Genomic DNA, 15808 nt, shown 5'->3' on the forward strand with positions numbered 1-15808 from the left:
AAAGCAGTATATCCTTTGCGTCTGACCCGGACTATTTACATTGACCCTGTCCCCCCTTTGTTTTTACACTGCTGCTACTCGCTGTTTATTTTCTATGCATAGTCACTTTACAAATTACCTCGACTAACCTGTACGAGTCAATATGTATATAGCCTTGTTATTGTTATGTAAATATCTTGTGATTTTATTAAATGTTTTACTTTAGTTTATTTAGTAAAATTTTCTTAACTCTATTTCTTGAACTGCATTGTTGGTTAAGGACTTGTAAGTAAGCATTTCACAGTAAGGTCTACACATGTTGTATTCGGCGCATGTGACAAATACAATTTTATTTTATACAAATGTTCCCCCATCACTAATGTGCTGTGCTGGTTTGCTTTGTTCCCCTACCTAGAGCGCCTTCACAGTCAATCTGAAAATGAAACTTAATACGTGCTAAGATATTCCATATATTATTCTAAGACAAATCTGATTTATTGCGTTTCGCTATAAGCCCTCACCCTTTGGTTTCCACCTCACATGCAAGGTGTTGGTTTGGAGACCTATAATCTGTAAGGTGATGTGAACATTGAGAAGAAAAAAAATATTTGAGTGCTGTTCTTTAAATACTTTTTCTTCTTTTGCTAATTATCATTGATCACAGAATAATACATTTGCTGCTGCAGTGCAGCTCACTGGTTTAGAACTCAGGTACATTTCCTCATTAAAACCACATTAAGTACTTGTAAAACGTGAATAAAAACTAAATCCGAGCGCACTCCTTTCCGTCATGTGCATTCTAACATTCTAACCATTTGAATCTCAGAGTTACTTCTCAGTTGGAGAATGTTTATTAGTTTATTTTCTAACAGAACAACAAAGTGATTAGGAGCCATGCTGATTTAATGAGAGAGAGAGAGAGAGAGAGAGAGAGAGCTGTGCCACACTGAGCTTGTCTGTGTGTTAGCTTTATGAGACTACAACCCAATTCATCCAGAGGAAGAGGGAGGGGGGAGAATCAGTTCCAGGCCAGCACCTTTCACTCTCTCTGTTAGCACTGTCCACCTCTCTTCCGCTATCGACTTGCTGTCTTCATATTTCCCCAAACCCGGGCCTAGTCCAGCCATCACGCCATAAAGAGCCTTCCAGAGCCCCACTCCAGAGCAACACTGTCTGGGCACGCAACCCTGACACCTCTTTCTCCCTCGTTTTCTCTTGTCACTCTTTCACATACATACACTTTCTTTCTCTCTCTCTCTCTCTCTTAGTCTCTATGTCTTGTTCTCTTTCTTTCTCTCCAACCACTCTCTCTTTCTCTCTCCTCTCGGCCCTGCCAGAGTCTCTCTGGCTCTCATGATAACAGGCAGAACACATGGGGTTAGAGTGGGAAACTAATGGCTGATGACAGGAACTTTACCATTTGCTGTTTCTTTGTGGTCATGCATGCCTGTTTGTGTGTGTAAGGTCATGGTTATTATTTTACTCTTTTACCCCGTCCTTTGTCTGTTTCTCTCCCCTTTCACTCTTTTTCTCTCATTCCCTGTCATTACTACTTTCCCAGCCCTCCAGTCTGTCTGTGATGTAACTCCTCTACAGCTCACCCAGGCCTTCACCTCTCGCAAACTAAACTTTCTACCAATCTCCTGCTGGGGGAGCCTGGCTTTTCTCTCTCTCTCTCTCTCTCTCTCTCTCTCTCTCTCTCTCTCTCTCTCTCTCTCTCTCTCTCTCTCTCTCAAATCAACATGGCTCCTAATCACCTTGATTATTTTTATAGTTGAACTGTCGCTCTGCGGCTCCCCGTTAGAGTTCTGCTTAATTACTATCCTCCGACAATTTGTTTATTTATATTGCTGCCTGCCACCATGCCAGGGAAGGGGGGAAGGAAGAGGGAGAAAGATCTGGAAAAATGTCAACTTCTTAGTTATTTGTAATCAGATCAGGAATGATTTATTTGTAGTTGACATAATATATAATATTACATTCAAATAAAGATAATATGATGTCCTCATATCCAATTCTGTATTCAAACATGCATCGGACTACCCCATAAGTAGCCTACTCTTTATGGTGTGATGTAAGATGGAAGGGGGCTGAAACATTTGAGAAATTATTATATTACGACTAGAGACTCAGACAACAACCAAACACGGACTCAAGGTACAGCAACAAAACCGCTAACTCAAGAAAGACTGAGGAGAGGTCAGGGAGAATGTATGGGGTAGAATGAACTTCTGAATACCCTTTGTTTATCTGCAAACACACAGCATCTTTCCACTTAGTGCAAGATTCAAGAGAAGTAGAAAATATGTGAAATGACAGTATTGTGTGAGAACTTTCTCAGCAGTTCCTTTGGGTTTCAGAGACATTTGGTGAAAGACAGTGTGGGCTTCTCTTTGAATAGTTGTTATTGTATAGGTCACAAGTTGAGCTAGCTGTGCATAGACACAGCCCACATAAACTCATCATTAAGAACCTGTAGAACCATAAAGGTGTGGGTAGACCTTTACCGACACCTTCCTCGACACGACTTCAAAAGGCTGACAAAACAGAAGATATGAGCAGTGGAAGCCAACCAACCCTGGTCCCTGAAGAGTTTGTAGGTGTGAAGTGTGTTTGTTTAAGACATAACTGATTCGTCTTTGCTCAGCACAACTTTATTATGTGGGAAAAGCTATGTTAGTGCTGGGGTTGAACAGAAGGCTCTACACTGGAGCTTCTCAAGACCAGACCTGATGACCATTAATACAGTCTATATGTGTGAGGCCACTTGAGAGAGATGTATTCCTGACATTTGTTTTTTAATCTCCAGGTTCAACTTATACACTACAACCACGAGCTGTATACCAACTACACAGAGGCAGCCAAGAGCCCCAACGGACTGGTCATAGTGTCTATATTTATGAAGGTGAGTATGACATTCTCACTTCTCCAACTTTGACCTCACAATGGGCCTCAATGTATCAATTGTGAGAAGCCTGAATTTGTACGTAAAGTCTTCTTCACATGAACGCGTGAAAAGGCAAATAGAGACTATTATGCAGCAAAGATAATTATTTTCAAAGAAACTACAGTGTGATTTAACCGAGGACATCCATTCGAGTTGTGAATAGGCTCCTGTGGATTTACCTGCGGGCTAATTAACTTGGCATAGTGTCACGTTGCATCAGTTCCAGATTCACAGTGTAATTATCGCTCAGATATGGGCAAAAGATAGATCTTGTTATAAATACAAAATACCAAACAGACCAATGTATCATAATCGAATACAAGATACTTTTGCAAAGTATTGTATCTAGATAAAATGCAGCTATTTTAGGTGTACATTAGCAAGTAGACTGTAACAAAAAATTGGGGAACTGTAGAACATTCTGGGTCGTGAGGGAATGAGGTCCAATCCTGTTGAAGGCACACTATTTTGAAAATTGTTTTACGTGAAACCACAGTCTTTGCAGCACTGTCGTTCAAATAATGTGTTTTAGTTAGTGTAGTATAAGCTTCTGTCTTAAGCATCCTACATAATGCCATAGATTCCGTTTTTGAAGAATAGTAAACTTCAAAGCAAAAAAGGGAAGAATGATGTAAGATGGAAACCTGGCATTCCAACTGATTATAGGCTACTAAAGACAACAAGTTATCGCTGCCCCATGGTAGTTTTGATAAAAACAGTAAACAAAAAACGTCTATCTGATAACCACACGCTGCTATTTATTGCTGACCAGCACACGTCACTAATGTGCATTGTGAACAGATAATGAAGCTTTGAATAATGAACCGTTTTCTGCACAATTTGGTGAAAGCGTCCGTTTCCCAACACTAGTGTTTATTAGTTACGTTGAACCAGGTGTCCTAGCTCTGGAACGGCTGGAGGTCCCGGAGGAGAGAAATGAGAACTACTAACTTAATCAACCGTTCTCAATTAACGTGATTTCTTTCTCACAAAACACAGTCACTGGCCATAGAGGTATATATCATGCATAACACAACAGATTAGATCAACTGGAATGACAATCTCACTCACAGTTGCACAAAAAGAGCTGTGACCAAACCACGGCCAAAAATATTTGAATAAGCCACATGTGTAGTGGTAGAAGTTCTAATTTGAGCAGTCACCAAATGTAATTACATTTTTCATGTACACACCCACACACACTCCCACCACTATAACAGACAGAGAGGTATATCATCCTGAAATCAATCAACACTTCACCCTCTCATCCTCTCCAGTCCTTCTCAGCCTGACCCTCCCTGGTAATGATGCCAAACTCCAGCCATCTTGAAGGGGCTTGTTTAACTAAGGCTCTCAGACGAGTCCTGTCTCATTGTTATAGCCGCTGAAGAGATGGGAAGTGAGGCTGTCCTTCAATATCGCAGGAACCAATTTCTGGTTTCCAGGGGACCATTCACACCTGTGCACACACCGTGTTACCCTTTCAGGGACTCAGACTGGCAGTAAGGGTTTCCTTCGGTCGTCAGTGTCCTAAGCTGCCATTAGAAATGACAATTGGGGACTGTAAATGTGTGGGATCACCTGTGGAAACAGTCTCACAATGGAGGAGGTCATAGTGAAGCTGTGGAGATAGACACTACATGGAGTTTGAATCACCTTCATCATGGGCCATATCTACTATTGACTATCTAGGTTGTGACGTTGTTGAATTGACGTAAAGCCATATTGTTTTACTTTTACTTCACACATTAGAGAGTACTCTCTAGTTACATGCTGCAGAATACCCCCTAGGTGCTTTCTCCAATAAATATGTTCAGAGAGACTCCATGCAAATCTGTTTAGAGACAGAGAGAGGCTGCATGCCTCCAGAACAGGTCAAAAAAGGAAGTATTTTGCAATGTTGCGACGAGAGACATCCATTTCTTTTTCATCACTTTGCCACCAAGACATCTTGACAATTAGAATTGTGAGGAGGAGTGCATATGGAGGACGGGCTAGGATGCTGGGGCTGGGGACAAAGAGGGCTCATCTTTAACTGAGTGTGTTCCAAGCTGACTGTGGACACCTGGGTCTTTAGACTGCAGCTAGGGTACTACAGGACAGCTAAAAGCAGCTCAGGCCCAGCTAGCACATAATGTTCTGAGAACCATATTGTTCTTAGAGCTTGGTGAGAGAGAGAACATGTGTTCAGAGAACGTGTTCAGAGAACATTAAGAAACAGTGTTCATTTGTTGGAATTTCAGTACTTCAGCATAACATTTTCTGCAGGTATTTTCATAGTTCTATTTAAAGTCATGTTCTCAGAACATTAAGCAAACACAAGAAGACATAAGTAACTAGGGCTGTAACGGTACACGTATTGATACCAGACTGTTCGGTACGGGGACTTTTGTTCGAACTGTGAACCAGAATGAATACATCATAAAAAATTAACACTAAGCAGCCCACGCTGCATTGTATCCCATTGCCTCGTGAGTAGATCTGAGCTGAAAAAACACCAGGCTATTCCATTAAAACTACTACAGCCTATGCACATGTTGCAATCAAAATTCGAATCTTAGCTGTCGGAATTCAAATTATCCTTTTGTGAGGTTCAGCAGGGAACAGTAGATGGCAAGGGGTGGGATCGATAAACCAGATTTGAAGGATCCTCCATTATCGTTTAAATCTCCAGTTTGGGAACATTTTGGCTTCACAGTCGATTACAACGACGATGGACAGAGAGTTGTGGATAAAAGGTTTATAGTATGTTCTCCACTGCGCAATGAAAACAGCTTATGCAGAGTGGCGCATGTAGCTTGTTGTTGTTGTCGGCCAATCACAAGTCATCAAAGCACCACTACAGTTATAAAGCCTCTGTGTGTGGCAAAGCAAGTTAGGAGATTATCTCATCAATGGAAGATGGATGTAACCACGCCAGCCCAGGATCTCCACATCCGGCTTCTTCACTTGCAGGATCGTCTGAGATGGGGTGGGGGGTGCTGAGGAGTATTTCTGTCTGTAATAAAAATAAAAAAACAAATTCTGATTGGCTGGGCCTGGCTCCCCAGTGGGTTGGCCTGGCTGCCAAGTGGGTGGCCTATGCCCTCCCAGGCCCACCCATGGTTGCACCCCTGCGCAGTTGTGAAATCCATAGATTAGGGCCTAATGAATTTATTTCAATTGACTGATTTCCTTATATGAACTGTAACTCAATGAAATCTTTGAACTTGTTGCATGTTGCATTCATATTTTAGTTCAGTGTAGGTAAGATCTTGTTATCATGGAAAGGATAATACCTGTCTATTTGTGGAAAAATCCTTTACCTATTTGCTTATGGCCCTTCCTACACCTAACAATTAGATTTTTAAATTAAAAGAGCAAAAAATATTCAATTTTATTTGGAACGCCAAGTCAGACAAAATTAAACGGGCCTATTTATAAAATGAATAATTATTCGGCAGGCAGAAATGATTAGATATTAAATCATTAGACCTCTCACTGAAGGCTTCATTCAAAGCTATACTTAAATCTGAACTGGTTCTCTAGCAGAATAGTAAGAATGGCTCACCCGTGTTCAAGAATGGCCTTTTTCCCTTTATTCAGATTACAACCTCTCACTTTCGGTAATTTGAAAATGTTATAATTTCCAAAATATTGCTATTTTTAAAACATGCCATAGAAAGTTGGTTGCAATTTCAGTTTAATCCACCAGAAGACAGAACAAATATTACAACAAATATTAAAATATACTTATTTTTATTGTAAAAATATACTTATTTTTATTGTAATCTTTGTAAATGATATCATAAATAGGACTGGTGGAGTTGTCACAATGCAGCTAACACAAATAAATAGAAATGTCTGCTCCATCCAAAATTACAACCAACTAATTGCAGCATTACCGCAAAAATGTAAGAGGAAAGTGGAAGGGGGAAAAAGTTAGGAACTTATCTGTCGGCTCTGCATTAAAGACCAAAATTGGTTGAAGAAAATTGTGATAAAAAGATAGTATACCAGTTTCATTTAAGGACCAAAAAATTGACAGCAAAATAGTTGAGAAAAGATTTTCAATGTTCCGGTTTCATGGCACATGGTTTATGTGCCGTTGTTTACTGATAAAAAAAAAGGGCGGCGGATTCAAAACTTTGAGTTTTTAAATGTAAACTATTATACAATATTCTTGCAACCAATATAATGTTATATATATGGGAAATACAACCATCCCAACTCTACACATTGTGCTGCGAAGAGATGGAATCATTAGATAATTCCTTTTTGGTACTGTTTTTGGTCTCAGGTTCAGGAATGGCTGGAATTGCAACAAAGTTCAGGAATTGCAACATTTACCTGGAGTTAACTCTGCAAATAGCACTACTGGGCATAGTCTGAAAAGTCATAGTCAATCGATCAATAATATAATATTACTCTTAGCAAAAATGCTTCTTTAATTTACAATCTGTAGAAATGATGAGAATAGAAAGTTTCAGAACTTTTGTGAAACAGCACAGTTGCAAATGTATGGCATATAGAAAGCAAAACTGCATGGTCTTCAGAGATGGGAGGGGTTGAGGGTAGCTGAAGGATGGGACTAAAAACAAACAAAAGATAACTAATGTAAAATATACTGTGTCCGTAAAATGTATATAGTATGTATGAGCTGGAAGTAGAAGCCTAAGTGTTGTTTCCCAATACTTTACTCCAATTAGGGGAGGAGAGGTAGGGTTTGGGAAAAATAATAGAGGAAAATATATAAAAAATATATACAATATACAGTATACAGTCAAAGTTTGGACACGCCTACTCATTCAAGAGTGTGCAAAGCTGTCATCAAGGCAAATGGTGGCTATTTGAAGAACCTCAAATATAAAATACATTTTGATTTGTTTAACACTTTTTGGGTTACTACATGATTCCATATGTGTTATTTCATAGTGTTGATGTCTTCGCTATTATTCTACAATGTTGAAAACAAAGAAAGATCCTGGAATGAGTAGGTGTGTCCAAACTATTGACTGGTACTGTATATATATATATATATATATATATATATATATATATATATATATATACACACACACACACATATATATATATGGGGTATTGGAACTGATGCAGACAATTACATTGATAGAAGCCACAATCTATTTGCAATACTAAAGCTGATCCACCCCCTAACAAAATAAAGCCAAGTAAAGGTGTTGACCCTCCACATCTATCAAGACAACTGGAGCACTGGCCTAGCCACTCTTATATATCACCTGGGCAAGCGCAGGTGAAACGCCTTCCGACTAACGAAATGGACAAGCCAGCACAGGTGTAACACATACTGACTAACAAGGTGACACCAATCAGTGCGCCCAACCTGCTAAAGTGATATACAGTGCGTGTTAAAGTCAAACCTTAAATAAATGGAAAAACCGAAGCCTGTAACAGTGACTCTCTCTTCTCTTGTATTCCAGATTGCAGAGACTTCAAATGCGTTCCTGAATCGAATGTTGAACAGGGACACCATCACAAGAATAACATATAAAAGTAAGTAGAAATGCACATGTAGACTATAACGGAAAACACATTGGAAAGTCAAAGAGTAGCTTCAGAGTCTGCAGTAAACAGTTCCTTCCTCCAGAAGGCTATCAGGCAGAGGAAACTAGGGCTGCTGGATAGCCATATTGGAAATGGTTGCTGAGATCATCTGGGGCAATGGTTGAGAAGAGAGGCCCATAATTGGATTAATGGGATTGAGAAGAGACTGAATAAACACAGTGACCCCCAGTGGATTGGAGGTCTCAGAGGCTGTCATAAACACACACACACACACACACACACACACACACACACACACACACACACACACACACACACACACACACACACACACACACACACACACACACACACACACACACACACACACACACACATATATACATACATCACACACACACACACCGCCCCCTCAACCTCAGGAGTCCTCCGGCATACCCATCTCTCAGCCTGCAGCTCTGCTTGCCCAGGCCATGTAATTTTCAAAGCCCTCTCCACGCACCCACACACATGCACACCCACACACACAGCATCCGAATGGAATTATTAATGCCTACGCGGCTACCAGAGATGTGTGATAACAGAGCGGGAGTAACAGGACTGCAGGGGCAGATTTAGTGAGGTGGTAATGGAATAGAACATGATTGATGTTCACAGATTAAGGATTGGCTTTTTTGTTTTTCTTTACCTTTCAGGATGTCTATATCTTACCTGTAGGGTAGGGGCTGGTGAGCATGCTGATGTTTGTTGTTCTAGTCTAGATAGATACGCTCTGTGAATGTGAATAGCATCTAAAGTCCTAGTGCCAGTCTACATTAGCATAGAGGGAGCAGCTACTGTGACCTCGTCACAACAAACAAAGTGCAGTTGGCTCCCATTTATTATAAACTGAAACCACAACAGATGACAACATATTGAGAGTGTGTTAGCGGAGTGTGGAGAGATAGAGAGAGACCAAGGGAGAGATGGAGACAGAGATGGAAATAGAGAGCGAATGATGGAGAGAGGGATGGACAGACCGAGAGAGCGAGGAGGGGAGAGCGAGAGAGAGATGCAGTAATTCTAATTACATTCCTGACGAGGGAAGTACTTTGCATAAAAGGGGTTTGTGATGCAGTCTGCTATACCAACAGCCTGTCAAGCAGTTGGAGGGAAACCAGCTCAATGTGAAATGAGCAATCTGCAAAACTTGTACATGCAAATGACAAACATACTGGTTAGAGTGGATGTAATGTAATATGTTTTGAGACTGGAAGACAAATATGTAATGTAAATTCAAAACACAATTAGCTTGAGAGGACATGAAATGTGATTGATACAAGTAATCAATACAGTGTTCTACAATTCTGGAACTAGGGACTCACAGGAGGTGCAGGGTTTTGTTCCAGACTAGCACAAATGCATCTAATTCAACTAATAAGGGCTTGTGTTGGACCTGAGCTAGGACACAAGCATGCTCACTCTGTAGCTCTCCAGGCCCAGGACTGAAGAAATCTGCTATAATGACATATTAAGAAGTTTTATTGAATTCTAACCTGTCTATCTTGCCCATCTCCAGATGATGCGTATCTACTGACGGGCCTGAACATCGAGGAGATTTACCCAGAAACCTCTAGTTTTATCACGTACGACGGGTCCATGACCATCCCGCCGTGCTTTGAGACGGCCACGTGGATCCTGATGAACAAGCCAGTGTACATCACACGGATGCAGGTCCGTCTCTAAAGTAGCTCCTTACTGCTTAGAAACACTCTTAGAAAAAAGGGTTGTTTGGCGAGGGATAGGGTTCTACCAAGAACTGTTTTCATCCTAAGAACCATTTTTTAAATAAAGTGTATTTACCTCAGTGTTTAAAATTGAACATCAGGAGTTTGAGTAATCTGATCTAAAAAGACAGATGTGAGAATGTTTTAAACTGTACCTATGGGAATATTTCTACAAGAATCAGGTATTCCCATTTTACATATACAGTACTGACATAGTTGATATCTTTGCCATTTCTTTCTTTCAAATAAGTATTTTCTGTGATTTTATTGAGCAGAGAATAGGAGAATAGAAGGGAGTCTAAGTGAACTAACTCTGTAGGTGGTGTAAAAGAACCCCAGTGTTGGTGTTAATAACCAGAGATGAGTGTAATTGCATCATTTTTACTCTTTCTAGAGAAAAACACTCAAAACCACGGCCATCATTTTTACAAGCATGCTTTATTGCAGGTTCATTTTCAGAATTGGTTGTTTCAACATCTGTATTTTTGCTTGGACATTGATTGGTTGGTTAATCTTATGCTACACGAAGATAAATAACATCTACATTTTTATAAACTAATCCAATCTGTTAGTAGTTGGACTTATTGCACCCGTTACTGAGATGGTTGTTCCAGTTTAGAGGTTTTAGGTAGTCTCCGTTAGCAATCTTCTCTATCCTAACAGTCAGTCTGAATGCAGGTTGCGGGTAATTAAAAGTTTAAATTGTTGTATATCCTAACTCCGGTTGGATTCCAATAGGAATCACACAACACTTTCAAATCAAATTTTATTGGTCACATACACGTGTTTAGCAGATGTTATTGCGGGTGTAGTGAAATGCTTGTGTTTCTAGCTCCGACAGTGCAGTAATATCTAACAAGAAATATCTAACAATTAAACAACATATACCTAATACACTCAAATCTATGTAAAGGATTGGAATTAAGAATATATCAAATTTGCGACCAAGCTTTAACTTCTTGACTGATGTCTTGAGATATTCCTTCAATATATCCACATCATTTTCCTTCTCATGATGCAATCTATTTTGTGAAGTGCACCAGTCCCTCCTGCAGCAAAGCACCCCAACGGCATGATGCTGCCACCCCCGTGCTTCACGGTTGGGATGGTGTTCTTCGGCTTGCAAGCCTCCCCCTTTTTCCTCCAAACATAACGATGGTAATTATGGCCAAACATTTAAATTTTTGTTTCATCAGACCAGAGGACATTTCTCCAAAAAGTACGATCTTTGTCCCCATGTGCAGTTGCAAACCGTAGTTTGACTCTTTTATGGAGGTTTTGGAGCAGTGGCTTCTTCCTTGCTGAGCGGCCTTTCAGGTTATGTCGATATAGGACTCGTTTTACTGTGGATATAAATACTTTTGTACCTGTTTCCTCCAGCATCTTCACAAGGTCCATTGCTGTTGTTCTGGGATTGATTTGCACTTTTCGCACCAAAGTACGTTAATCTCTAGGAGACAGAACGAGTCTCCTTCCTGAGCGGTATGACGGCAGCGTGGTCCCACGGTGTTTATACTTGCGTACTATTGTTTGTACAGATGACAGTGGTACTTTCAGGCACTTGGAAATTGCTCCCAAGGATGAACCAGACTTGTGGAGGTCTACAACTTTTTTTCTGAGGTCTTGGCTGATTTATTTTGATTTTCCCATGGTGTCAAGCAAAGGGGCACTGAGTTTGAAGGTAGGCCTTGAAATACATCTACAGGTACACCTCCAATTGACTCAAATGATGTCAGAAGCTTCTAAAGCCATGACATAATTTTATGGAATATTCCAAGCTGTTTAAAGGCACAGTCAACTTAGTGTATGTAAACTTCTGACCCACTGGAATTGCGATACAGTGAATTATAAGTGAAATAATCTGTCTGTAAACAATTGTTGGAAAAATGACTTGTCATGCATGAAGTTGTTGTCCTAACCGACTTGGCAAAACTATAGTTTGTTAACAAGAAATTTGTGGAGTTGTTGAAAAACTAGTTTTAATGACTCCAACCTAAGTGTATGTAAACTTCTGACTTCAACTGTATTCCAATCAGTGTGGGCAAAGCAGTCCTGTAGCATAATCTCTGATTCTGATGACCATTTCTCAACGGAGCGAGTCACGGGTTCTTCCTGTTTGAGCTACTGCTTGTAAGCAGAAAGCAGGAGTACGGACTTATGACCTGATTTTCCGATTGGCGGACGAGGGAGGGCCTTGTATGCTTGCTTGTGGGTAGAGAAACAGTGAGGTAGAGAACCCTCTGCAAAAGGGTTCTACCTAGCACTCAAAATGGTTCCACTATATGGTTCTACTTAGCCATTTTTTTTTCTAAGAGTGTACATAAGACTGTCGGACAGCAATTTATGTTCCTTCACATTGATTTTTCTCCCATTAATACTGAAATAAAGTCCCTTTTCTTCACTTCTGTTCCACTCTCTTCTTTTCTTTTCTTTTAATTTTCCTCTGCGCTGCTTCGCTCTCCTCTCCTCTTGTTCCTTCCATTACATACTCTTCCTTTCCATCTTCTTTACCCCTCTCTTTGTTCATGAATCCCCCTTCCCTCTCTTCCTCTCTCCTCTCCAGATGCACTCCTTACGACTGTTGAGTCAGAACCAGCCGTCTCAGATCTTCCTGAGTATGAGCGACAACGTTCGCCCTGTTCAACCGCTGAACAACCGCTGCATCCGGACTAACATCAACTTCAGCATGCAGGGCAAAGACTGTCCCAACAACAGGGCCCAGAAGCTCCAGTACCGAGGTAAACACGGCTCCAGTCCACCCACCACTGCCATTTTGTTAGCCATGTATTTAGGTCCGACTAGCAGACGTATACAAAATATTGGTGAAGGAGTCATGGACATTTACCTTGGTCATTTCTATGTCTGCTTGTGGCCCTCATAAAGGTATTAACTACCTAAAGCATAGTCTTAAGCCTTAACTTTTATAGATTTTAAAGAGTGATTGTACATTACTTATAGTGATATTATAGCAATATTTCCAACACAAGTGTTGGAACGGCGGAATGTGTGAGCCCTACTTCATAACTACAAAGCCAGCTCACAGCATCTCAGTGATTTTCAGGGACTCTGCATGCAGTCTGTTTACCATCTCCTCTCCTCTGTTTCAGCCAATATATCTGGGCAACTGCTGCACAAAATGTGAATTTTACACCTGAAGCGTAAATACATTGAGGGCAAGAGGTAACCCCCCATTATTCATTGTATTATTTTTCCAGGATCTACTGTACTGTAGCCAGACTGTTCTGTTCTCTTATCCTCTTATCCTCGCTCTCAGATGAAATTCTTATTCTGTGCAGCAGTTGTTGAGAGATTGAAACACACACACACACAAATACACACACACAAATGTGAGTACACATACATGCACTTTTACCCACACACATTTACCCACACACACACCCCTACTGTACCCTTCCAACCCACCCCCAGAGAGTAAACAGAAGCAGTACAATAGCAGCAGGGCTGTCTCGTCTTTAATTACACTAGTTGTACTTGTTTAAAGATGTAAATATCTCCAAGGTGAGGCAGAAGGGGAATAAAGTATCATTTAAATGGGAAATGGATCTAATTGGTTATTCATCTAAGGTTAAACCTTGAAGGCAGAAGAAACTCAGCCCCCTCACAGCTAGGTCAGTGGGCTAATTGAATGGGAAATGTGTATTGGGATGCTAGCAGAATGCTAACAGATATGGCAGAAATTCTGTTATTTAGCATACTTTGCTAATTTTAACATAAGATAATAAGAATTTGGTGGGGGCTTATATTTGTTCTAATTCACACAAGTGAATTGGAAATGTGTTTTTTTGCATATCCCAACTCTCCCTGAGACACCCTCGGAGAGTGGAGTCTCAGCCAGAGTCACATGGACACCACCGCACTGTATCTCTGTGGTGCTGGGAATAAAATAAATAAAAATACTACTTGACCATTTACTAATAGAAATGTCTCCCACACTTTTTACATATACACACGACATGTTCAGTGTTTCATGGTCAAGGTTACTTAATTTACTTTACATGCATAATTGTGTCTTCCGGTAGAGTATACTATTTTATTAATAATAATCCTAACAATGATGAATGTTATAGAAGCTGCTGGCTACTTTAGCCAGGATGGAAAGGGTTCCATGCTAGATGTGTATTTTGTTTAAAGTGCATATACAGTAAAGTTGTGTTCTTCTCACCCTGTCCCTCTCCTCTCTTCCAGTGAATGAGTGGCTGCTAAAGTAGTCTCCCTTGGATGAGCACAGAAACAAGAGTCAAAGACAGACAGAAAGAGAGAGAGAGAGGAACGAGAGAAGGAAGAAAACAACTGGAGTCCGACCAAGGCTGCATCTCATCTAAGATTATTTCATGGCATTGTAAAAAGAGAAAAAAGAAACTGATCATAACCAAGTAAAATACTTTGCGTTGCTTTGCAAAGAGACTACTACTTTTCATACGTACATCAACAACTATTTGTCCAACACATGCTAACTAACACACCCAGTATAAATATATCTATTACGAAACCTGTTTTGATACTGATACTTTTTTGGGAGATAAAAAAAAAAAGTTGAAAACTCGGAAGCATTTCTTTCGTAAAGCCTCTTCACATGGACTGAGTGGGACTTTTAGCCTTTGTACATAGACACCTTGCTACCAGGGGGGGATCTGAAGGACTTGTTAAGACACTGCCCCTAGTGGTGCAGACAGAGAAGGTATGCAAGGCCCATAGCTGCATCGTCATCACCGTCAACTACAAGGCATGCCGACTGCAACAACCCAAGAGAGCGAGACCTTACATTCTTGCCTTGTAACAGTAGGTCATTACAAACGGAAAAACGGGAAAGGAGCTTCTGTCTAAGGGATGAACCGATCCGTGTCTAGGACTTTGTTGTACATAGTATAATTATCAGTACTGCTGAAAAACCGAAAATGTAAAGAAAAATACAAAAACATTTTAAAATATGTTAAGAGGTTTAAAAAAGAGATGACAAAACTTGAGTATTTTAAACGCTTGGCACACTGAATTCTGGAAGCAGTTCTGAGCTGAAGCCTTTTCTTTCAGTTTTATTGTTTACAATGGTCATACACTGTGTTTGAGTAATGTTATCAGCCCAATAAATGTGTCTGGAAAGTTCACTTTGGAAAATATGCTTCACTTTACACTGTTGTTTCTATGTGCTTATTACATTGTGGCTAATGTACCGGGCTTTGTGCCAAGTTATTCAATGGTGTTGACGTGGATAAACTGTGCACATTGGTGAGCGAGCAGACCGGTCTCAACTACAGCAAGAAGCGATACGTCCTCCCCCCTCCTTGTTGATGCTGTGCGTGCTGTGAGTATCATATTTCTGTCTGACGTCTCACACAAGGTGCCAGACACCTAACAATCAAGCTAGTACATAGGAAATTATACAGTGATATGTAAAACAGATTGGCCATGCCTTAGAAAGGGTGATGCTGAAAGGTTTTATTTAAAGAGATGGAAACATTGAGGGATAATCAGGATGCAACAATTCCACCAATTCTTTCAATATTCCATAAAATAGGCAAACCATTAACAATGTTCCCTCAGAGTATTGAGACTAATTTTACCTGTACATGCA

The 15808-nt window shown here is 40.3% G+C and overlaps 1 protein-coding gene across 5 annotated transcripts in view; it reads left to right on the forward strand.

The window, feature by feature from the left end:
* ca10a (carbonic anhydrase Xa) overlaps positions 1-15362 on the forward strand; it is a 321877-nt gene extending 306515 nt beyond the window's left edge. For 3 of the 5 annotated variants that reach the window (XM_029764666.1, XM_029764669.1, XM_029764667.1), the window contains 6 exons: positions 2789-2884; positions 8368-8440; positions 10011-10165; positions 12782-12956; positions 13326-13398; positions 14425-15362. In XM_029764666.1, coding sequence (XP_029620526.1) covers positions 2789-2884; positions 8368-8440; positions 10011-10165; positions 12782-12956; positions 13326-13360 — 534 coding nt within the window. In that variant the 3' untranslated portion in view covers positions 13361-13398; positions 14425-15362. The remainder of the gene's footprint in view (positions 1-2788; positions 2885-8367; positions 8441-10010; positions 10166-12781; positions 12957-13325; positions 13399-14424) is intronic. The other 2 variants (XM_029764668.1, XM_029764670.1) reach the window with 1 other exon arrangement.
* The last annotated feature ends 446 nt before the right edge of the window (positions 15363-15808 follow it).

The sequence above is a fragment of the Salmo trutta genome, chromosome 10, assembly GCF_901001165.1.
Source record: "Salmo trutta chromosome 10, fSalTru1.1, whole genome shotgun sequence".
NCBI lineage: Eukaryota > Metazoa > Chordata > Actinopteri > Salmoniformes > Salmonidae > Salmo > Salmo trutta.